We start from the raw sequence: 23,452 nt of genomic DNA on the forward strand, positions 1-23,452 counted from the left end.
AACTGCTATACAAAAGTTGTATTCAGCTGTTATGGCAACTAAAGTTCAAAAATGATGATGCAAACCATAGGAAAAAAGAAATCTAAGAGTACGGCCTCAAGTTGTTATGGCAACTGAAATCTCAGCACAGCAACCAAGTGAACTCTATCCACAAGTTTTATTTCCTGCGCATTCAGATCTTTGTGATATAGTATACTATAATGAACTTAGATCAAAATAATATTTTATGAAAACACAAAGCTAGACCTGCCCAGCCCACCCTATGATTTATCATCATTTTGCATCACATAAAACATTAAAATAAGGCAAAAACAAAACACAGGAAATTTTAAGACAGCAAGAAGGAAAACCATTTTAGAAGTTGCACTCTATATTTCTCTTTTAGATGCATCTTCCTTCTCTTTCAAACTATACTAAGATGCCTCTATTGCTATTAGAAATTTATCCCATCCATATTATTTTGTATATACAGTATTTGACTTCAGTCCCTTTTGTGCCTGTCCTTTCTTTATGAAGCCTTTTCTTGTATTTAAACATCTCCAAATATGCTTGAGGCATTTAATCACCTCAGGATTTTCTTTTACCGATGTCCCCTTTGAAAAATCAAGTCAACTTTACACAGCAGCACTATAAGCTAAAGGAAAGAATTACAATTAAGCACATATGTATCCTGGCACTGATCTATTCTCAAATTCAAATTATAAAGAAACAATGGACAACTTCTCCTTAGGTGTATGGAAAAAGCTATAATATGCAGAAGTTTACTACAAAAGTGAACAGAACATGTTAATACTTGGCACGCTATTCAGTTGTGAGGGAAAAATCTCACTGCAGTAAACATCGTGTGGCTACAATCACTGAAACCTTGTTGAGGAGGCTACAGAGCACTGCATTACTGTACACATGTTAGTCTCTTCAGTAGGGAGCCAAGACATTCATAGAGATACAGCAAACTTATTTGAGACCACTACAGTCACAGATGAAGCCTCCACTCCGTTGCAGCTGTCCCTCTGTATGCCTACGAATCTACTGAAATGTACATACCCCATACTTAGGAGTTCATATATTTTAAAAAACTTATTGCTAACCATTTTTTTCTGTAGTAAATTGAAATATGTCCAAAACAACGCTCCAGATTTAAAATACCCTTTAAGCACTTGAGACCAAAAAAAAAAAAAAAGTGTTATTAAAAAAAAAACATTTCAGAGAAGGGAGAAACTATACTGGACTATACTATATACTGGACTATACTATATACTGGACTATATATGGACTATACTATATACTATACTACTATATATACTATACTATACTATACTATATACTACTAAAAACAGTGGGAGAAACTCAACAACCTTCCTAAACACAGTGACAGACTTTTTTGCAATTTTTTTTGCAAAAAAAAAAAAAAAAAAAAGAAGAGAAGAGACTGAACTACTGAAAAAAAAATAAAAACTAGACATTAACTGTGTCTAAATAAAAAAAGACTGGGAATGGTGGTTCATTCATTACACCAATTATTTCTATTTGTTGTGTTCTCTTCTCACACTTTCTATGGGCCATCTAATTATCACTTCAAAAAGTTTTTTTCCTCCTGCTAACGATAGCTCATCTCAATTGATTCCTTTTCATTTTTCTGTATGTATAAATATCTCCTGTCTGTGTGTTCCATTCTATGCATCCGCTCATGCTACAATAAATTTGTTAGTCTTTAAGGTGCCACAAGTACTCCTGTTTTTTATACTGGACTGCTGTCTGGAAAACTGTTTAATATATAAAGGCCCAGTTCTGCCCTCAGATATACTTGAAGTACAACTGTCTACTATTATAGTTACACTGATGTAATTTAGAGCAAAACTGGGCTAGAACCTACTGTCCGTAATTTCCAATATGTAATGCTGTATAAGTTCTAGTGAATGGGTGAGGTGAATTCCCCCTTTTCCCTGCCACTGCTGAATCCCATTTTAAGAATAAGTAATCAGGACACTAGAATTTTGGTACGAATTCTGTAAAATTAAGTAGCATTCAATTAGTGGAAAATATGTATGAGGATATATCATTTTCACCAATTTTCCAGTGCCATAATTCTGTCTATATGCATAATTGCCAAGAAATCAAGGTCCTCTGTTGACTGAAAGACCCCTTTGAAGGATTTTAGCCTTCGACCCTTTAACCAAAAACAACTTTAAAATGCTTATTGGAAATGTTCCAGTCAAAACTTTTAAAAGATGTCTGACTAGATATAGTATTAATTGGGCAGAGAGATAAACCCATACACTGCAGACGAGAGAGACTGTTAGGTTTTATATTTAACTGGGTCTGGAATAAACCAGAAAATAGTACTTGAGGCAACAGAATTTCTATACTTAAGGGTAGAAGTTTGCTTTTGAAAACACACTGATCCTCCAGTAGTTTATGATTTAAATGATGTGGTCATTGCCTCTGGTAGAGAGAGGAAAACTATCAGTGTCCATTGATCCTACAGTTTTGTGAATGATGAAATGTCTAAGATGGCTGACACAACACTGGCCTCTGTCAAGTTGACGTGAGTTGGAGACAGCAAGGTAAGAGTGAACTTAAAACATCAGATACCTATAAAATAGCCTGGAAGGCAGAAGTTGCCAGTGCTGGTATCATGCAAAGGCAAAATGTAGTGGCCACACCTGTAGTTACTGAAATTATCCTCTTTGACTTAGCTTCTGTTCTTTCCATATTGGAAAAATACTTGTAGCATAGCTTGTTGAAATCTTCTTTAAAAATTTCAGAGCTTCAAAACCTAAACAGGCTGACCAAATAATCGCTGCGTTTATAACCTGAAATATCTCTGCCTCTAAAAAAAAAATTCTCCAAGGAAAACACCAAGAAGAAACATGCTTTCGGGAATAAAATACTGTTAAAAATGACATGCTAAATTTGGTACAGTTGTCTGCCTGGACCAGTTAACCACTTTATGTGCATAAATGCCACACATTAATTCTTGCATCTACACCACATACCATGTTTGGGAGGAAGTCAGATTTTTGGCTTAGCTGTCTGGATGGCTGAGGAAACTCAGGCTTGTGATCATGTGGCTGAGCTAAAGGAGAAACCACCTACCTACACCTCATTACACTTAACCAAGGTTGAAAATCCTGGTCTCAGTGAGGTCAATGGGAATTTTGCCATTGATTTCAATGGGATCAGAATTTTATCCCAGGTATGTTAGTGAGGGAAGACTTTAAACTTGGACTACTCTGAGCAGAGACAAAGAGTTTTTGGTACAATCTGCATGACATACTTTTTTTCCCCCTTTTACAAAGCAGTATTTTTCTGGTTTGATGATAAAAGACTTGTAGAATCTACAGCTCTTAACGTAGGTTTTAGTAAGCCAACATGATACTGCTAAAAGTGTTACAGATTGGCAGGCAACAGGCATTTATAGTTCTATGCTAGTTAACAATGCTAAGTTGGTTTGCTATCCTCATCTTTTCTCTTATACAATACATACATAACATAACATCATGGGAAAGATTTTTCATATGTTTCTTCACTATAACAAGCAGATAGTGATAGTAAAAGAGTGGGTTCACCCTGCCTTGTTTATTCTAGGTTAAGCTACTTCCCTTGAGTTATCGTGTCCACACAATGGGCAGATATCCCCTGATGCAATGTTCCACCACTAGGCGCTAGAGGCTAAACACTCTGGTCTTTCTTAGGCTAGGTCTACACTGGGGGGTGGGGTAGGGGTGTTGACCTAAGATACGCAACTTCAGTTACGCGAATAGCGTAGCTGAAGTTGGCGTATCTTAGTTCGATTTACCTGGCCGTGAGGACGGTGGCGAGTCGACTGCTGCTGCTCCCCCGTTGACTCCACTTCCACCTCTCGCCGCGGTGGAGTTCCACAGTCGACAGCAGAGCAATCGGGGATCGATTTTATCGTGTCTACACTAGACGCAATAAATCGACCCCGATAGATCGATCACTACCCGCCGATTAAACCTGATCCGGCAGGTAGTGTACACGTACCCTCAGAGTGCATTGTGGAGTGTCTACCAAAACCTACTTGAATTTTGCACTTGCTCAAACTAAATAACTCCCATAATTCCTCTCCTAGCACCCCATAATTCATCTGTTTTTGCGACCCAGCACCATTTTTGAACTGCTATCAGGCAGCAGCAGGAACACTGCTAAGTGCTACAAGTCCTATTTCTTGTTCAACCAATCGCTAAGAGAAACAAGTTTTTTTACATTTATAGGAGATAATGCTGCCCTCTTCTTATTTACAATGTCACCAGAAAGTGAGAACAGGAATTTGCATGGCACTTTTGTAGCTGCCAGATATGCTAAACATTCGTATGCCCCTTCATGCTTTGGCCACCATTCCAAAGGACATGCTTCCATGCTGATGATGCTCATTAAAAAAATAATGCTTTAATTAAACTTGTGACTGAACTCCTCAGGGGAGAACTGTATGATCCTTGCTCTATTTTACCCGCATTCTGCCATATATTTCATGTTATAGCAGTCTCGGATGATGACACAGCACGTTATTCATTTTAGCAACACTTTTGAGGCATATTTGACAAAACGCAAAGAAGGTACCACTGTGAGATTTTTAGATAGCTACAGCACTCAACCCAAGGTTTAAGAATCTGACATGCCTTCCAAAATCTGAGAGGGATGAAGTGTGGAGGATGCTTTCAGGAGTCTTAAAAGAGCAACACTCGGATGTGGAAACTACAGAACACGAACCACCAAAAAATAAAATCAACTTTTTGCTGGTGGCATCTGATTCAGATAATGAAAATGAACATGTGTTGGTCTGCACTGCTTTGTATTGTTATCGAGCAGAACCCATCATCAGCATGGACGCATGTCCCTTGGAATGGTGGTTGAAGCATGAAGGGACATATGAATCTTTAGCACATCTGGCGCATAAATATCTTGCGATGCCGGCTACAACAGTGCCACGAGGACGCCTGTTCTCACTTTCAGGTGACGCTGTAAACAAAAAGTGGGCAGCATTATCGCCTGGAAATGTAAACAAATTTGTCTGAGCTGAATAAGAAGTAGGAATGAGTGGACTTGCATGATCTAAAATTTTACATTGTTTTATTTTTCAATGCATTTTTTTGTACATATATCTACATTTGTCAGTTCAACTTTCATGATAAAGAGATTGCACTACAGTACTTAGTATTTTTCAATTCACCTAATACATTTCTTTTGTTTTTTACAAATACTTGTAATAAAAAGTAATTATAAAGTGAGCACGGTACACTTTATATTGTGTTGTAATTGAAATCAATATATTTGAAAATGTAGAAAACATCCAAAAACATTTAAATAAATGAAGATCTATTAATCATTATTCATTTTTTTAATTGCACGATTATTCACGATTAATTTTTTTAATCGCTTGACATCCCTACCAATACTCTGATAACCTATTTTATGGAATGGGATTGGGAAATAAAACGAGTTTCAGTTTCGTTCGGTTCTATGGGTCCATTAATACTATGGAACTATGCATTTTAATAACAATCAGTATTTAGTATGCAAGGAAATTAACATGTAAGATCATTGGTTTTCAAGTATGAAAATTACCTATCTCCAGTATTTCTGAGCGAGGTAAATCCTCCATCACCCCCATACACGTAATGCATATGCCAATTATGAAATACAATATGTGGATGGGAAAGAGTGCTTTCTGTAACCCTGCCATGCTTATTTTACTCCCTGGAACACGAGAGTAGATTACCCTTATTTTAGCATACATAATTACAAAGGATTAGTCATAAAATTATCCCATCCCCTTTTTAAATCCAGTCACAGCAGTAATGATCTATGATCTCCTGCAACAATGAATTTTGCAGCGTGACTATACATTACTCGAAATGGCATTTTCTTTTATTCTTTTTAAGTTTACCTGTCATTAATTTCACTAAGTGAGCCCTTATTGGTATCATCTTATTAACAGGCTTAAATAGAATTTTGAAGTCTAAGGGTTTGGGATTTCTTAAACAGACTGATATCCCAATGAAAAGAGTACCATTACTCAATGGGAAGATAAATATTAAAGGAGCTTATGACTGAAACAATTAGAGGAGGTTTTAGTAATAATAATTACTAAAGAGAAAGTGTATTATTTTATCACAAACCCATTAGATATGACCCCACACAAGTTGGGGCTGTTCCAAGTGGATGTGGAAAAACATGGTGAGGTGATGAGGTTCAGAGCCTGGGCCAACTAAAAGCTTTCATGAAGGCCTTGGGCCAAAATTTGCTCTCATATACAACTGGTTTTAGTCCAGTGTAACTCTACTGAAGTCAGTGGATTTACACCAGTGTAAATGAGCAGAATCTGGCCCCTTATTTCTCCTTTTGCACCATGGAGCCTCCCCTCTTCTTTAAATAGCACAGCAAGATTTGCTTTTAAAACAGGAAAATGGAACATAGGAAAACACATTATGTCAACAGCTTGTTCCTGAACTACATAGGACTTCATGGTCATTTGATGAACTAAGCTGAGAGAATAAACAGGACAACATAATTAGGCAGCTATCGATGCTTCAGTTCAATCTCTTTAGAACAGGGGTGGGCAAAGTACGGCGCTCCAGATGGGAAGCAGGGTCGGAGGCCGTTCTGCGCAGCTCCCGAAAGCAGCGGCATGTCCCCCCTCTGGCTCCTACGCATATGGGCAGCCAGGGTCTGCTTCACACACTGCCCCACAGCTCCCATCGGCCAGGGACCACCAATTCAGAAAGGGGAACTACACAAAAATGAGGTGGTTAAACAGAGCCAAAAGTGAAATCGCTGTAAGCTGCGTGGAAACTTTTTAAAGACACCATAATAGAGGCTCAACTTAAATGTATACCCCAAATTTAAAAACATAGTAAGAAAACAAAAAAAGAGCCACCATGGCTAAACAACACAGTAAAATAAGCAGTGAGAGGCAAAAAGGCATCCTTTAAAAAGTGGAAGTTAAATCCTAGCGAGGAAAATAGAAAGGAGCATAAACACTGGCAAATTAAGTGTAAAAATACAATTAGGAAGGCCAAAAAATAATTTGAGAAACAGTTAGCCAAAGACTCAAAAAGTAATAGCAAATTTTTTTTTTTTTTTTAAAGTACATCAGAACCAGGAAGCCTGCTAAACAACCAGTGGGGCCACTGGACGATTGAGGAGCTAAAGGAGCACTCAAGGACGATAAGGCCATTGCGGAGAAACTTAAATGACTTCTTTGCATAGGTCATCATCGCTGAAGATGTGAGGGAGATTCCCAAACATGAGCCATTCTTTTTAGGTGACAGATCTGAGGAACTGTCCCAGATTGAGGTATGAGAGGAGGTTTTGGAACAAATTGATAAATTAAACAGCAATAAGTCACCAGGACCAGATGCTATTCACCCAAGAGTTCTGAAGGAACTCATGTGTGAAATTGCAGAACTACTAACTGCCATGTACATTGGCCAAACCGGACAGTCTCTACACAAAAGAATAAATGGACACAAATCTGACATCAGGAATCATAACATTCAAAAACCAGTGGGAGAACACTTCAACCTTTCTAACCACTCAGTGACAGACTTGAAGGTGGCAATTTTGTAACAAAAAAACTTCAAAAACAGAGTCCAAAGAGAGACTGCTGAACTCGAATTAATATGCAAATTAGATACAATTAACTTAGGTTTAAACAGAGACTGGGAATGGTTGGGTCATTACACTAATTGAATCTATTTCCCTATGTTAAGTTCTCCTCACACCTTCTATGGGTCATCTCAATTATCACTTTAAAGGTTGTTTTTTTCCCCCTTTCTCCTGCTGATAGCTCATCTCAATTGATTAGACTCTTCCTGTTGGTATGCGTACTTCCACCTTTTCATGTTCTCTGTATGTATAAATATCTCTTGTCTGTGTGTTCCATTCTATGCATCCAAAGAAATGAGCTGTAGCTCACGAAAGCTCATGCTGAAATAAATTTGTTAGTCTCTAAGGTGCCACAAGTACTCCTGTTCTTTTTGCGGATACAGACTAACCCAGCTGCTACTCTGATAACTGTAGTCTGTAACTTATCGTTTAAATCAGCTTCTGTACAAGATGACTGGAGGATAGCTAATGTGATGTCAAATTTTAAAAAGGGCTCCAGAGGTGATCCCGGCAATTACAGGCACATAAACCTGACTTCTGTACTGGGCAAAATGGTTGGAACTATAATAAAGAACGATATTGTCAGACATCTAGAGGAACATAATTTGTCGAGGAAGAGTCAACATGGTTTTGGTAAAGGGAAATCATGCCTCAACAATCTACTAGAATTCTTTGAGGGGGTCAACAAGCACGTGGACTAAGGGGATCCAGTGGATATAGTGTACTTAGATTTCTGTACTTAGGGTACAGGAAGCATTTGACAAGGTCCCTCAACGAAGGCTCTTAAGCAAAGTAAGCTGTCATGGGATAAGAGGGAAGGTCCTCTCATAAACTGGTAACTGGTTAAATGTTAGGAGACAAAGGGTAGGAATAAACGGTCAGTTTTCAGAATGGAGAGAGGTAAATAGTGGTGTCCCCCAAGGGTCTGTACTGGGACCAGTCCTATGCAACATATTCATAAATGATCTGGAAAAAGGGATAAACAGTGAGGTGGCAAAATTTGCAGATGATACAAAACTACTCAAGATAGTTACGACCCAGGCAGACTGTGAAAAGCTACAAAAGGATCTCTCAAAACTGGGTGACTGGGCAACAAAATGGCAGATGAAATTTAATGTTGATAAATGCAAAGTAATGCATATTGGAAAGCATAATCCCAACTACACATATAAAATGATGGCGTCTAAATTAGCTGTTACCACTCAAGAAAGATCTTGAAGTCATTGTGGATAGTTCTCTGAAAATATCCACTCAATGTGCAGTGGCAGTCAAAAAAGCGAACAGAATGCTGGGAATGATTAAGAAAGGGATAGATAATAGGACAGAAAATATCATGTTGCCTCTATATAAATCCATGGTACGTGCACATCTTGAATACTGTGTGCAGATGTGGTCACCCCATCTCAAAAGAGATATATTGGAATTGGAAAAGATTCAAAAAAGGGCAACAAAAATAATTAGAAGTATGGAACGGCTTCTGTATGAGGAGAGATTAATAAGACTGGGATTTCAGCTTGGAAAAGAGACAGCTAAGGGGAGATATGATTGGTGTAGAGAAAGTAGATAAGGAAGTGTTGTTTACTGCTTCTCATAACTCAAGAACTAGGGGTCACCAAATGAAATTAATAGGCAGTCTTAAAACAAATAAAAGGAACTATTTCTCCACTGAACGCACAGTCAACCTCTGGAACCTTGCCAGAGGATGCTGTGAAGGCCAAGACCATAACAGGGTTCAAAAAAGAACTAGATAAATTCATGGTGGATAGATCCATCAATGGCTATTAGCCAGGATGGGCAGGAATGGTGTCCATAACCTCTGTTTGCCAGAAGCTTGGAATCGATCACTTGATGATTACTTGTTCTGTTCATTCCCTCTGGGGCACCTGGCATTGGACACTGTCAGAAGACAGGATACTGGGTTAGATGGACCTTTGGTCTGACCCAGTAGGGCCGCTCTTATGTAAATACAAATATATTCATAATATTGTAAATATGTAATGAACACTGTTCTTTGCTTGAATCATCTGCAGAGCCTGCAACCCAAACATCTTGCCACTATGTAAAATGTGATTATTAGGGCACTACCAAATGTAAAGCCAATGCTGTGAAATGTCAGATGTAAACATCTGAAAATGTGAAACGGACTGATTTTAAATCCTCCTGGTCATGAAGCTGAACAAAATAGACTTTGAATTTGGTAGGGCACTAGTGATCACCGACTGTGAAAGTAACTTTAAACAAAAATGAAAATAGCCAGTCTGTTTCAAAGAGGAGTTTGAAGAACGGCTAGCCAAAAACTCCAAAGGTAATAACAAAATGTTTTTTAAGTACATCAGAAGCAGGAAGCCTGCTAAAAAAACCAGGCCCCCTTGGGTGATGAAAATACAAAAGGAGCGCTTAAAGATGATAAAGTCATTGCGGAGAAACTAAATGGATTCTTTGCTTCAGTCTTCATGGCTGAGGATGTTAGGGAGATTCCCAAACCTGAGCTGGCTTTTGTAGGTGACAAATCTGAGGAACTGTCACAGATTGAAGTATCAGTAGAGGAGGTTTTGGAATTAATTGATAAACTCAACATTAACAAGTCACCGGGACCAGATGGCATTCACCCAAGAGTTCTGAAAGAACTCAAATGTGAACTATTAACTAAGGTTTGTAACCTGTCCTTTAAATCGGCTTTGGTACCCAATGACTGGAAGTTAGTAATGTAACGCCAATATTTAAAAAGGGCTCTAGGGATCCGGCAATTACAGACCCGGTAACAAATTAGTTGAAACAATAGTAAAGAATAAAATTGTCAGACACATAGAAAAACATAAACTCTTGAGCAATAGTCAACATGGTTTCTGTAAAGGGAAATCGTGTCTTACTAATCTATTAGAATTCTTTGAAGGGGTCAACAAACATGTGGACAAGGGGATCCAGTGGACATAGTGTACTTAGATTTCCAGAAAGCCTTTGACAAGGTCCTCACCAAAGGCTCTTACGTAAATTAAGCTGTCATGGGATTAAAAGGAAAGGTCCTTTCATGGACTGAGAACTGGTTAAAGGACAGGGAACAAAGGGTAGGAATTAATGGTAAATTCTCAGAATGGAGAGGTAACTAATGGTGTTCCCCAAGGGTCAGTCCTAGGACCAATCCTATTCAATTTATTCATAAATGATCTGGAGAAAGGTAAACAATGAGGTGGCAAAGTTTGCAGATGATACTAAACTACTCAAGATAGTTAAGACCAAAGCAGATTGTGAAGAACTTCAAAAAGATCTCACAAAACTAAGTGATTGGGCAACAAAATGGCAAATTAAATTTAATGTGGATAAATGTAAAGTAATGCACATTGGAAAAATTAACCACAACTATACATACAACATGATGGGGGCTAATTAGTCAGGAAAAGATCAGGTTATCGTGGATAGTTCTCTGAAGATGTCACAGTGTGTGCAGAGCGGTCAAAAAGCAAACAGGATGTTAGGAATCATTAAAAAGGGATAGAGAATAAGACTGAGAATATATTATTGCCCTTATATAAATCCATGTACGCCCACATCTCGAATACTGTGTACAGATGTGGTCTCCTCACCTCAAAAAAGATATTCTAGCACTAGAAAAGGTTCAGAAAAGAGCAACTAAAATGATTAGGGGTTTAGAGAAGGTCCCATATGAGGAAAGATTAAAGAGGCTAGGACTCTTCAGTTTGGAAAAGAGAAGACTAAGGGGGGACATGATAGAGGTATATAAAATCATGAGTGATGTTGAGAAAGTGGATAAGGAAAAGTTATTTACTTATTCCCATAATACAAGAACTAGGGGTCACCAAATGAAATTAATAGGCAGCAGGTTTAAAACAAATAAAGGAAGTTCTTCTCACACAGCGCACAGTCAACTTGTGGAACTCCTTACCTGAGGAGGTTGTGAAGGCTAGGACTATAACAATGTTTAAAAGGGGACTGGATAAATTCATGGTGGCTAAGTCCATAAATGGCTATTAGCCAGGATGGGTAAGAATGGTGTCCCTAGCCTCTGTTCGTCAGAGGATGGAGATGGATGGCAGGAGAGAGATCATTTGATCATTGCCTGTTAGGTTCACTCCCTCAGGGGCACCTGGCATTGGCCACTGTCGGTAGACAGATACTGGGCTAGATGGACCCTTGGTCTGACCCGGTACGGCCTTTCTTATGTTCTTATGTTATGTTCTTATGTTCTTATGTTCATTGGCTAGTTGACTGAAATATATAATTTCCCTAAGTGATACTAAATGCATAACCTGTGTAAACAAACTAACTAGTTAAATTCTTATAATTATTCAGTTTTCATAAACCCTATAGTTATTAGAGACAAGGTGGGTGAGTAGTTACCATTTATGATAAACAATCTGTTCTACCTTGTGTTAGTAGTGACGCTCTAAATAGGTTTCCCAGACCTGAAGAGTTCTGTGCAAGATTGGAAGTGTCTCTCTTACCAACAGAAGCTGCTCTGATAAAATATATTACCTCACCTACCTTGTCTCTCTAATATCCTGAGACAACATGGCTACAATACTGCATACTACATTGCTATTAACAGATGAAAGGACATTTTAAAAAGTCCTTTTAATTAACTGGGGCAACTCAACCAAATATTGATGAGAGACTGTTTTCTGAAGTGCACCACTTTGTTTTAAAGGGTTTTGTTGGTAGGACCTACATCTAAAGTCAGCAGCAGACCTAAGTCTAAAGCCTCCATTCCATTAGCACAGAACTCTGCATTCAGGTGGGTATGCAATAGTAGAGCCTGATGCAGGACTGGAACCATTGTGAAGATAATAATTATTCTAAACATTCCTCCTCACCAAATCTGATTTCTCTTATTAAGGGGGTGGGGGAAACAATGCCACCTCACCACAGAAGTGATTATAACTATTAGAGGGCATAACAAATGTTACTGTACTATGTAACTGCATTTTATGAAGGGATGTTGTTGACCATGATTAAAAATCTGCAGTCCTATAAAATACAATTTGAGTTGTTTGTTATAAGTTCGTTATAATAAGCGGTTGCATAATCATCTTTTACCTCAATATAAAGAATGAATTTCAAGTAGATCACCTAATTTTTTTTTAAATAGTAGTTTATCAATATACACTTACTGCCTCTCATGCACTTTGTATTATTGTAATGTCTTTTTGAGTCTTTAATGTATTTGGTTGCTCCTCAACTGTCTCTTGCAGTTCAGACCGGTCCCAAACTGAAATTGCTAACTGAGGAAGTTGTGTGCAAGGCTGCAGGAACTGCAGAAAATTGATTTTGATGGCTTACACCATACAAAAACTATACTATTTTTTAATGTTCCATACTCAAAAGCTGGATACTATTAAATCTCATTTGCAGTTTTCCTGCTTAAGATGGAGTGACTGAAGATCTTTTTGAGATAGGGAGATAAAAAGTGATGAATCTGATATAATTTATACATCTTCAGGGGAGATACCAAAATCTTGACACCCCTTAAATAAGTAGCCCCAGCTCATCAGAAAGGTCCCACATCCTCTCCACTTGAAAACCCGGACAGCAGGTATCTCCTTGGGGTTGGACATCGCAAGCTGCCTGCTCCTGGACAGAGCTGGTTCACATGGCCGGCCATTCCCCTGGCGTGCAGTCCAGAGACCGTAGCACTCAACACACCCACCAGTTCGCCAGCCCTGCACCGCACAGCCACCCCTAGCCAAAGGTCTCGAGCACAGCTGCTCCTGCTTCGCCATGGAGCCCACCGCTCTGCCTCTAGGTGCTCCCTGCTGTACCCACCCCCTTCACTTGGGAAGAGGCAGCGTGGAGGCCATATACCCCGTGGCAAGGCACTCGGGCTGCATCACCCCATGCTCCTGGGCGGGACCGCGCCCCTCCCTGCTACAGCTGTGCATGGGGTGACCCTGCTAGGTCTGCCTGTGCCTGGTGCTGCACTTGTTGCTGGGGGGAAGTGGAGAGACACACCAACCAGCACCAGGGTTAGCCCCCGGTACAGCCCCCCCCATGGCACTGCCCACTCCCCCAGCCCCGGGTACAGCCCCCCCCATGGCACTGCCAACTCCCCCAGCCCCGGGTACAGCCCCCCCATGACGCTGCCAACTCCCCCAGCCCCGGGTACAGCCCCCCCCATGGCGCTGCCAACTCCCCCAGCCCCGGGTACAGCCCCCCATGGCGCTGCCAACTCCCCAGCCCCGGTACAGCCCCCATGGCGCTGCCCACTCCCCCAGCCCCGGGTACAGCCCCCATGGCGCTGCCCACTCCCAGCCCCGGTACAGCCCCCATGGCGCTGCCCACTCCCAGCCCCGGTACAGCCCCATGGCGCTGCCCACTCCCAGCCCCGGGTACAGCCCCCCATGGCGCTGCCCACTTACCACCGGTACAGCCCCCATGATGCTGCCCTCCCCGCCCCGGGTATAGCCCCTCATGGCGCTAGGGGCGCTCTGCCGCCCGCCCCCGCTACCGCCCCCCCCAAAAGCCCGGCCGCCCACCCAAAACACAGCCCCCCCCCCCGCGCCGGGGGGGGGCGCAGCCGCCCGCCCCGGGTACACCGACCCCCCCCCGGCGCTGGGGCTCTGCCGCCCGCCCTGGGTACACCGACCCCGGCGCTGGGGGGGGGGGCTCTGCCGCCCGCCCCGGGTACACCGCCCCCGCCCGGCGCTGGGGGAAGAGGCTAGCGGCTGCTGTCTCTGTTAGCAGCTGGTGCCTGTTGCTCTGGGGCGCGGCTGCCCTGCCCTGCCCCCGAGGCGGGGACGGTGAAACTGACCCGCTCCTCTGGCTGCCGGTGTCTGTGCCGGGCTCCGGCAGCTTCCGCGTCCCCATCGCACCCGCAGTCTCCGGGCGGCAGCAGCCCCGCCATGGAGCCCATTCCCCTCCGGCGCCTCCCGGGGGCAGCCTGGCCCTCAGCGTCGCCGCCGCCGCCTCCTCTGCCCGGGCGGGGGGCGAGCCCCAGCGCGCCGCCCAGCCTCACAATGCCCGCCGCGGCAGGGCGGCTCTGGGCGGTCACGGGGCCTGGGGGAGGCGGCCAGCGCCAGCACGGGCTGGGGAAGGGCGTGGGGCCGGGACCGTGGGGCTGGCGGCCTGCCTGCGTGAGGCAGCACGTGCCCCAGGGAGGACCCAGCCGGGGCGTGCGTCTGGCTGAGAAGGGGGAGCTGGTGTGTGTGTGTGTAATTTTTATATTCCAGCACTGCCAGTAGGGCAAAGCGCCAGAGCCCTTCCCTGCCGGATCGAGCTAACTCCTACTGACTTCAGGGGAAGCTATTCACATCCTACTCTAGGGGAAAATGAGGCCCTGACAGTCAGAATTTAATAGAGTGTAATCTGAATGCTCCACTGGACACTGAGACTATTTTATTTTTCTTGTCACAGTTGTAATACTCTACCCTAGATTTCCCAAACTGTAGTCCACACACTGCTGCTGGTGGCAGCCACCAGATCATATGCTGGAGAGCTGAATGGTTATATGGTGCAACTTGCTACTCCTTATTTCTAGCATCTAAATCCCAATAAAAGACAAAACCCATATTAAAAATGTTCCTGTCACCTTTTACAATCTAAGCAATGGCTGTAAGCAGGGCTGGATTTACAGTTTACACATCCTAGGCATAGCATCTTCAGCATCCCCCGTCCACAATTGACCTTCCTGTATTTGGTAAAAAATGAAACTTCTAACCCACTTTTAACTTTTAGGCGCCCATAGGATGCCAATGCTCCAGGCATGTGCCTACTGTGCCTAATTGGAAATCTGGCCTTGGCTGTAGGGAGCTGCAACAGTGATCCTGCATGATCGTGAATGAGAAGGGAGATGGTCTGTTGTTTTGACAAGGGGGTGTTGGTGTCTAGGGACCAGTAAAAGATAACATTTTAATTAAACCCTTCCTCACTGTTACAACCTTAAGCAGTTATGTATGATCCAGGCTTTTGTGTCAAGGTATTGATGGCAACTTCCATTGTAACAAGCACCATCAATATTTTAAACTTTTTATTAGAGATAGAAAAATCTCTAGATAGAAAAAGCATTTGAAACGCAAAGTATTAAATAAAGCTTTCATTTTTAACAATGTCCCTTATTCCCTTTCCTTTTAGATGTATATAGTCTTTTATACAGAGAAAACTCTGACAGTCTTTTAAATGGTATTACCTATTGGATGCTTTTTTTAATGTTAATTTAGATGGTCTGAAACTGTTGTTGTTGGAGTCCAGTCCTGTTTTCTCTCTCTCTTTCTCTCAAACCTCCCTCCTCCCCCCAAGAGAAAATGCAGCTTCTGCTTTTAGCTGTCTTTCCGGTCACAGGCTCTCAGCATTGTTTGAAAAGGTGGAGTTGTTTTGATGGCTAAGCCTGACTCAAGGTACATTACACTTGGAGTTGGGGGTGTAATTTCTCATCTGAGGAGGCATATCTGCACTAGCTCTGATGGACCTAGCGCTGTAAAAATATAGCATAGCAGCAGAGGGTGCACCCAGGGATGTAAACAGTTTTTTGGATGGGGTTATACTTGGGGTGGCTAGCCCCTCCCAGAGCTAGCACAACTATGTCTCCTCAAGATGGGAATTACACTTCCAACTCAAAATGTGGACATACCCTTAGACAGATGATAAAAGGAGAGTGACAAGAAAAAGGAGAAACAAATGAAAATGGTGATGTCATCTGGTTCCTTCTTTCTGTCCAGGCCTGGCACCAGTTCAGCAAGCAGCTGCTTGGGGCGGCCAAGGGGAAAGGGTGGCACATCCGGATCTTCGGCGGCGGGTGCCTCGGTCCCTCTCGGAGGGAAGGACCTGCCACCAAAGTGCTGCCGAAGAAGAAAGCGGCGCGGTGGAGCTGCCATCAAAGTGCCGCCGATCGCGATCATGGCTTTCCCCCCCCCCCCCCTGCCATTTGGGGCGGCAAAAATCCTGGAGCCAGCCCTGTTTCTGTCCCTGTCTGTTCAGGACATCTTTCAGGATCAGTATGATAAAGGCCTAACAGTGTCATTGAGGATCCCAGCAGACAGTGGGGCAGCCAGCCATTATGGTGACTCTTGCTTCCTCCAGTCCACCAGTCCCCTTCCTCCAATTTCTACAGTCTTTCAGCTCATTTTCATGCCAGCCCATAACTTTCCCAGGAGTCTTGCAGACCACTTATCATAGTTCTTTTAATCATGTAATAAATCCAGTTTGTGCCAGTCTATTTGGTTCCGACTTTTGCTGACTTTTATGAACAATTTTATATAACAGGCTGAGTTGGACTTCTGTTAACTGGGACCTATATTTAGGGTTACAGGCCTCTGCACAGTTCTGAACAGGAGAATAGGTGATTCATGAAACAATTTCTGAGTTAAAATGTGGTCTGTGCTCTATTGCAAGGAACTCAGCTGAGCAGCATGTAGAGTTATTTGTCATATGCCATGACTGTTCATTGTTGATTTCTTTTCCCAGTGTCATAAACATAACTTTTTATGTAATTGATACAAAGTGAATTCTGTTATTTGTTTTAATACAATGAATACAAAGAAAGTTTAACTTCAAACACAATAGATTATAAAACTCAGGAAGTTTAAGGAACCATAGCTGGCCACAGTTCACACAGTATGGATCACATATGTCATGGTAATAGAAATTTATTAGTGCATGACTTTTGTTGCACATAAATTTATAGATAACATAGAACAGGTACATACTGTGTGTAACATATTGTGTTGTATATTATAAAGAGCAGGTATTACTGCATATGGTTTTAACGCCTTAGACGTAAATTGAGGTCTTGTTTACATGGAAGAGTTGTATTTGTCAAATCATAATCATTTAAAAAATAAATTTGGTTAATAGATTAGTGGTTTCCAAGGCCAGAAGGGACCACTATGATCATCTAGTTTGGATTAATCCATACTGGGTCAGGCCAAAGGTACATCTAGCCCAGTATCCTGTCTTCTTACAGTGGCCAATGCCAGGTGCCCCAGGGGAATGAACAGAACAGGTAATCATCAAGTGATCCCTTCCCTGTCGCCCATTCCCAGCTTCAGGCAAACAGAGGCTAGGGATACCATCCCTGCCCATCCTGGCTAATAGCCATTGATGGACCTATCCTCCATGAACTTATCTAGTTCTTTTTTGAACCCTGTTATAGTCTTGGCCTTCACAACATCCTCTGGCAAGGAGTTCCAGAGGTTGACTGTGCATTCTGTGAAAAAATACATCCTTTTGTTTGTTTGTTTGCCTATTAATTTCATTTGGTGACCCCTTTTTCTTGTGTTATGAGAAGGAGTAAATAACACTTCCTTATTTATTTTCTCCACACCAATCATGATTTTACAGACCTCTATTATATCCCCCCTTAGTCATCTCTTTTCCAAGCTGAAAAGTCCCAGTCTTATTAATCTCTCCTCATACGGAAGCCGTTCCATACCTCTAATCATTTTTGTTGCCCTTTTCTGAACTTTTTTCAATTCCAGTATATCTTTTTTAAGATGGGACGACCACCTCTACACTCAGTATTCAAGATGAGGGCGTACCATGGATATATATAGAGGCAAAATGATATTTTCTGTCTTCTTATCTGTCCCTTTCTTAATGATTCCCAACATTCTGTTCACTTTTTTAACTGCTGCTGCACATTCAGTGGATGTTTTCAGAGAACTATCCACAGTGAATTCAAGATCTCTTTCTTGAGTGGCACTAGTAATTTAGATCCCATCATTTTATACGTGTAGTTGGGATTATGCTTTCCAATGTGCATTACTTTGCATTTTTGTCAACATTAAATTTCCTCTGCCATTTTGTTGCCCAGTCACCCAGTTTTGAGAGATCCTTTTTGTAGCTCTTCGCAGTCTGCCTGGGACTTAACTATCTTGAATAGTTTTGTATCATCTGCAAATTTTGCCACCTCACTTTTTACCCCTTTTCCAGATCATTTATGAATATGTTGAATAGGACTGGTCCCAGTACAGACCCTTGGGGGACATCACTATTTACCTTTCTCCATTCTGAAAACTGACCATTTATTCCTATCCTTTGTTTCCTAACTTTTAACCAGTTACCAATCCATGAGCGGACCTTCCCTCTTATTCCATGACAGCTTATTTTGCTTAAGAGACTTTGAGAGGGACCTTGTCAAAGACTTTCTGAAAATCTAAGTACACTATATTCCCTGTATGCCCCATGTCCCCATACTTGTTGACCGCCCTCAAAGAATTCTAGTGAGGCATGATTTCCCTTTACAAAAAACATTTTGACTCTTTCCCAGTAAATTATGTTAATCTATGTGTCTGACAGTTTTGTTCTTTACTGTAGTTTCAACCAGTTTGCCCGGTACTGAAGTCAGGCTTATCGGCCTGTAATTGCCAGGATCACTTCTGGAGCCCTTTTTAAAAATTGGCATCACATTAGCTATCCTCCAGTCATTTGGTACATAAACTGATTTAAATGATAGGTTACAAATTACAGCTGGTAGTTCTGCAATTTGACATTTGAGTTCCTTCAGAACTCTTGGGTGAATATCATCGTCCTGATTACTGTTTAGTTTATCAATTTGTTCTAAAACCTCCTCTAATGACACCTCAACCTGGGACAGTTCCTCAGATTTGTCATCTAAATAGAATGGTTCAGGTTTGGGAATTTCCCTCACATCCTCAGCCATGAACACTGATGCAAAGAATTCATTTAGTTTCTCCACAATGGCCTTCTCGTCCTTGAGTGCTCCTTTAGCATCTTGATTGTCCAGTGGGCCCACTGGTTGTTTAGGAGGCTTCCTGCTTCTGATGTACTTAAAAAAAAATTGCTATTACTTTTTGAGTCTTTGGCTAGCTGTTCTTCAAATTATTTTTTGGCCTTCTTTATTATATTTTTACACTTCATTTGCCAGAGTTTACGCTTTTTTCTATTTTCCTCACTAGGATTTAACTTCCACTTTTTAAAGGATGCCTTTTTGTCTCTCGCTTCTTCTTCACAGTATTCTGGCAGCAGTCATACCAGTGCCAAATATAGAAGTAAGAGCTTGAAATCTAGAGAAAAGACAGACAGAAGATGGGGGAAGGATAAATCACACAAGCAGAATGAACAATGTGATGGCGGCAAACATCATGTTAGTTCCACAATTTTTTTGTGGGGGACGGGGTAGGGTGGGATCAGAGTTACTTAAGATGGATAAACTAAATGGAAAGAAAAGGGAAGGGACATCGAAGGAAAGGGGAATAAGCAGGCAGTGCAGGAGAAAAGAGGGTTATTTGAGGGGTTGGTTGGTTTTATGGTATGTTTCTGATCCCTTACTTGCTGAGTTATTCTTGGAATCAGGTTTCTGATGTGGATACTCACAATTGCAAATTCAAAATTTACTTTGTATGTATTTACTTTATGTGAATATTCAATATTTACTTAAAATGTGCTATTTTCACAGGCATTCTTTTCAATAAACATCTGCTAGAATATCTGTGGAAAGCAAATACAAAAGGCACACAGTTCATGGGAAATAAATAAATATCTAGTTCAATCTTATTGCTGTGTTCACCTTCTAAGCCTGGGCTTCAACTAAACTTAGATTGACCTAGCTATGTTGCTGAGGGCTGTGAAAAATTTCATGCTCTGTGTGACATAGTAATGCTCAATATAATCCCCGCGGTAGATGCAGCTAGGACAATGGAAGAATTCCACTACCACCTCTCGAGAAGATGGAGTTACTACAGCAATGGAAAAAACCCTTCCATTGCTGTAGTAAGTGCCTAAACTACAGTAATGCAGCTGCAGTGCTTGTAGTGTAGACATACCCCTAGTGTCACGGTTTCTGAGTGAGCCATGCATTAGACCCCTTTTAGTCCCTCTTGAGAACGTTGGCCTCCAATGCCAGGCCTGGCTTCTGGCACATCACTCAAGGTCAGAGGTGAGAAAAATCCAGCCCGTCTCACATTTCTGTTTGGCCCACCAGGCTCTTTGGCATCTTAAAGTAGCACTGAATTGCCAGAAGGAACATATCATTTAGGAAAATAGGTTAACACAACAGAGTTGGCTGGCAACTCAGTCAGCCCTCCCCTCCTTCCAGAGGCCACCATCTTTAAGATTTAGGATCTTTAGATTTTGGTCTGGGAGGAATGCACCCTGCCAGGCTAGCTGGAACCAGGCATGGGGTATCCCCAATTAGTTTCTCCAAGGAGTTTTATCTTTGTTATTTTTTTCCTTTCCTGTTGGTTTCTCCCTTAGCAGCCTCCTTTGATTTAACTCCTGGCAGTCAGGCAGGTTAACATCGAACAGAACCTGAGTGGCATTTCATATTATAAAAAGTTATTATGCAAAACTCCCTCATTCTCAATGTCTAGATACTTGTATTTCCTGAGGATGGAACCAGATGCTTCCTCGAGGCCAAATTCTAATGCTGCCAAATTATTTTCCTTCACCTATGTGAAGAGTTTAATAAAGAGTGAATCTGTAATAATAGAAACAGAAGAGAATTCTAAAATCACAGAGCTCTCTATTGGATTGAAAGGCAAATACAAAACAATGCAACAGAAACCTGTTTTGATGACAGGCTGTATTTTAACTAAATAGCAAGACTTAATGACCACTGTAACAGCTTGGGTTCAGAGTAAACTAAAGCCCACTATATGATTAACTCCTCTGTTTTTTGGATAGGGAAAGGGAGATTGAAAGACAAGTATATAATCTTTTCAGAATTTAACACAAGTAGAGCTCTTTTAGCTAATAAAATGCTCCGGGATTTGTTGGTTTACCTAGCATCTTAGGGGTCTACTAAATATAAAATCGATATAAGATATCGCAACTCAGCCACGATGAACGTGAAGCTGAAGTCTATCTTATATTATATCGATCACTTACCGGCGCTCTCACGCCGATGGGGCTCTCTATCGGCGCGCGCCCGCGCCGCGTGGAGGGCGTGGAGGTCGGTCGAGATCGGGAGAAAATGATCGATCGATCGATATATAGATGAAGAGATATATCGATCGAAAAAAAAATCGACTCGCTACCGCCCGACGGGCGGTAGTGTAGACGTAGCCTTAGTTCAAGTTCATGAGAGACACCCAGGTAGAATGTCTCAAATCTACAACCATGAAAGACTTTTATAAAGACAAACCTGTTTTGTTATTAAAATAAAAAGGAGCGCAAGAATCTTCTTCCTTTTCACTTTGTCTAACAGCTTCAGAGGGAAACATAAACAAGAGAAAATTGAAGTCACCAATAACCAAGCTTTATATTCTTATTCCATACCCCTCTTTTCCAAACCTTAAATATTAGTGCTTTTATCTGAGAATTGCAAGGTATTTTATCAGCAGTAATTAAGTCTCAAAACACCATTGTCAGGTAAATATTACATTTATTTCAAACAGATACTAGGCTACACACAGCAAATAAATACAAGAGCCAAGACTAGAAGCCAGGCTATGTGAGAGACTGTTCTGTTTTCTAACCAATAGACCAAACTTCCTCTTCAAATAAATAATGTATGGTATGTGGTGCACATCCTCCTTTCTCAAAACCTGGCCTGGGTTACACTAGATTAGGGCTGGTCTACATGGGGAAATTGATCAAAATAGCTTTTGTGGAATAAACTATTTCAGAATAGCTTCCTGCGTGGACATCCTATTCTAGAATAAAAATAAGAATAATTAGGGCACTTCCAAAGCAGAGTAATTATTCTGAAATAAAATCCCCTTTATTCTGGAGTAGTGTGCATAGAGAGAGCTATTCCAGAATAGCTATTGCTGAGTAGCTTAATCTGCAATACCTGCTCCTGTCAATTTCTTCATATACACAAGCTCCTAGAGTAGCTTTGCAAAACTGCACCAGGAGGAGGCAGGCTTGCAAATCTGTTTCTCTGCCAGACCCCCAGAGGCTTCACCAAATAGCCTGAAGAGTTCAGTGGAGGCAAAAAGTTCTCATTTAGCACAACAACGTTTCCCACTCCCCTTCAGGTCACAGTGCTTATCTGGCCCTGATGTTTGCTGCTAGAGCTGAAGCTGTTGCCAAGATCTGCCATTTAGAGAGCTATGACTGGGAGAAGAGGAACTGAACTGCAATCTGTTTTGGGCCTTCCGAAAAGGAAGGTGAGAGGGGAACTGGGTGAATGATTGTATTGCTGAAGGGTAGAAGTGTGACTTGGAGGAGGAGTAGAGTAGATGGCGGATAACAGTTTGTTTTGCCTTATTCTTTTTGGAATACAGCACATGTTCCCATTTGATTTAGATACAGAACCTGGAAAATTTGAGTTCCACTGCTACAGTGAACCAGTTCTGCCCTTACGCTGTCTGGTATTGAATTTTCTTTCTTTTTCATTTCCTGTTCTTCATTACAGATAAGTTCAAATCAAAGCACCACCCCTGAATACTTTCAAACTTTGGGAAAGTCTGGGTCTGTATCCAAACTTTATGACTCAGGGCAATGTCTGGTCTCTGTGTTGTCAATTCTTGTGATTTTTTTAAATTGAGAGTCTGGTGACATTTGATATATTTCTCACATCCTCAGTACATAGAATCCAGTCATTAAATGAAAGCTGAGATTTCGCGTCAAACAAACAAACAAAAACAAAAAAAAGTTTCTAGTCATCTGGGATATGGAGAAAAGCTTGAAAACATGACTGGACTGCACCCAAATGGTTCAGAAACCAGAAGGCAGATAAAAAGAACACTTATTTTTAAAAGTCTCATGATTTTTGGTGCCTGACTAATGATTTCTGAAACTTGGGGATGACAATATCCAGTAGGACTCTAGCATGAAAAAATAATGCCTCTTAAATTCATCTTCTACTACTTATTCCTAAAGTGTGACATTGCATTTGGGTCCTGATGCTGCTCTGAATGACTCGGTGTAGAATCAGGCCCTTGGCTATACTGGGGCTGATGTTACAAAT

The 23,452-nt window shown here is 41.5% G+C and overlaps 1 protein-coding gene and 1 long non-coding RNA gene across 3 annotated transcripts in view; one reads left to right on the top strand and one right to left on the bottom strand.

The window, feature by feature from the left end:
* FAM241A (family with sequence similarity 241 member A) overlaps window positions 1-14,633 on the bottom strand; it is a 32,069-nt gene extending 17,436 nt beyond the window's left edge. Inside the window, exon 1 of the mRNA XM_039542354.1 lies at window positions 14,393-14,633. Coding sequence (XP_039398288.1) covers window positions 14,393-14,494 — 102 coding nt within the window. The 5' untranslated portion in view covers window positions 14,495-14,633. The remainder of the gene's footprint in view (window positions 1-14,392) is intronic.
* Window positions 14,634-14,646: 13 nt separating this feature from the next.
* On the top strand, window positions 14,647-22,633 carry LOC120407031. Of its 2 annotated transcripts, XR_005599753.1 has the most exons (3): window positions 14,647-14,780; window positions 19,550-19,681; window positions 22,518-22,633. It is a non-coding gene; the product is annotated as an uncharacterized LOC120407031 (long non-coding RNA). The 2 variants fall into 2 exon arrangements; XR_005599752.1 differs by lacking the exons at window positions 19,550-19,681; window positions 22,518-22,633 and adding an exon at window positions 16,296-16,792.
* The last annotated feature ends 819 nt before the right edge of the window (window positions 22,634-23,452 follow it).

The sequence above is a fragment of the Mauremys reevesii genome, linkage group 5 (genome assembly GCF_016161935.1).
Source record: "Mauremys reevesii isolate NIE-2019 linkage group 5, ASM1616193v1, whole genome shotgun sequence".
NCBI classification, from domain to species: Eukaryota; Metazoa; Chordata; order Testudines; family Geoemydidae; genus Mauremys; species Mauremys reevesii.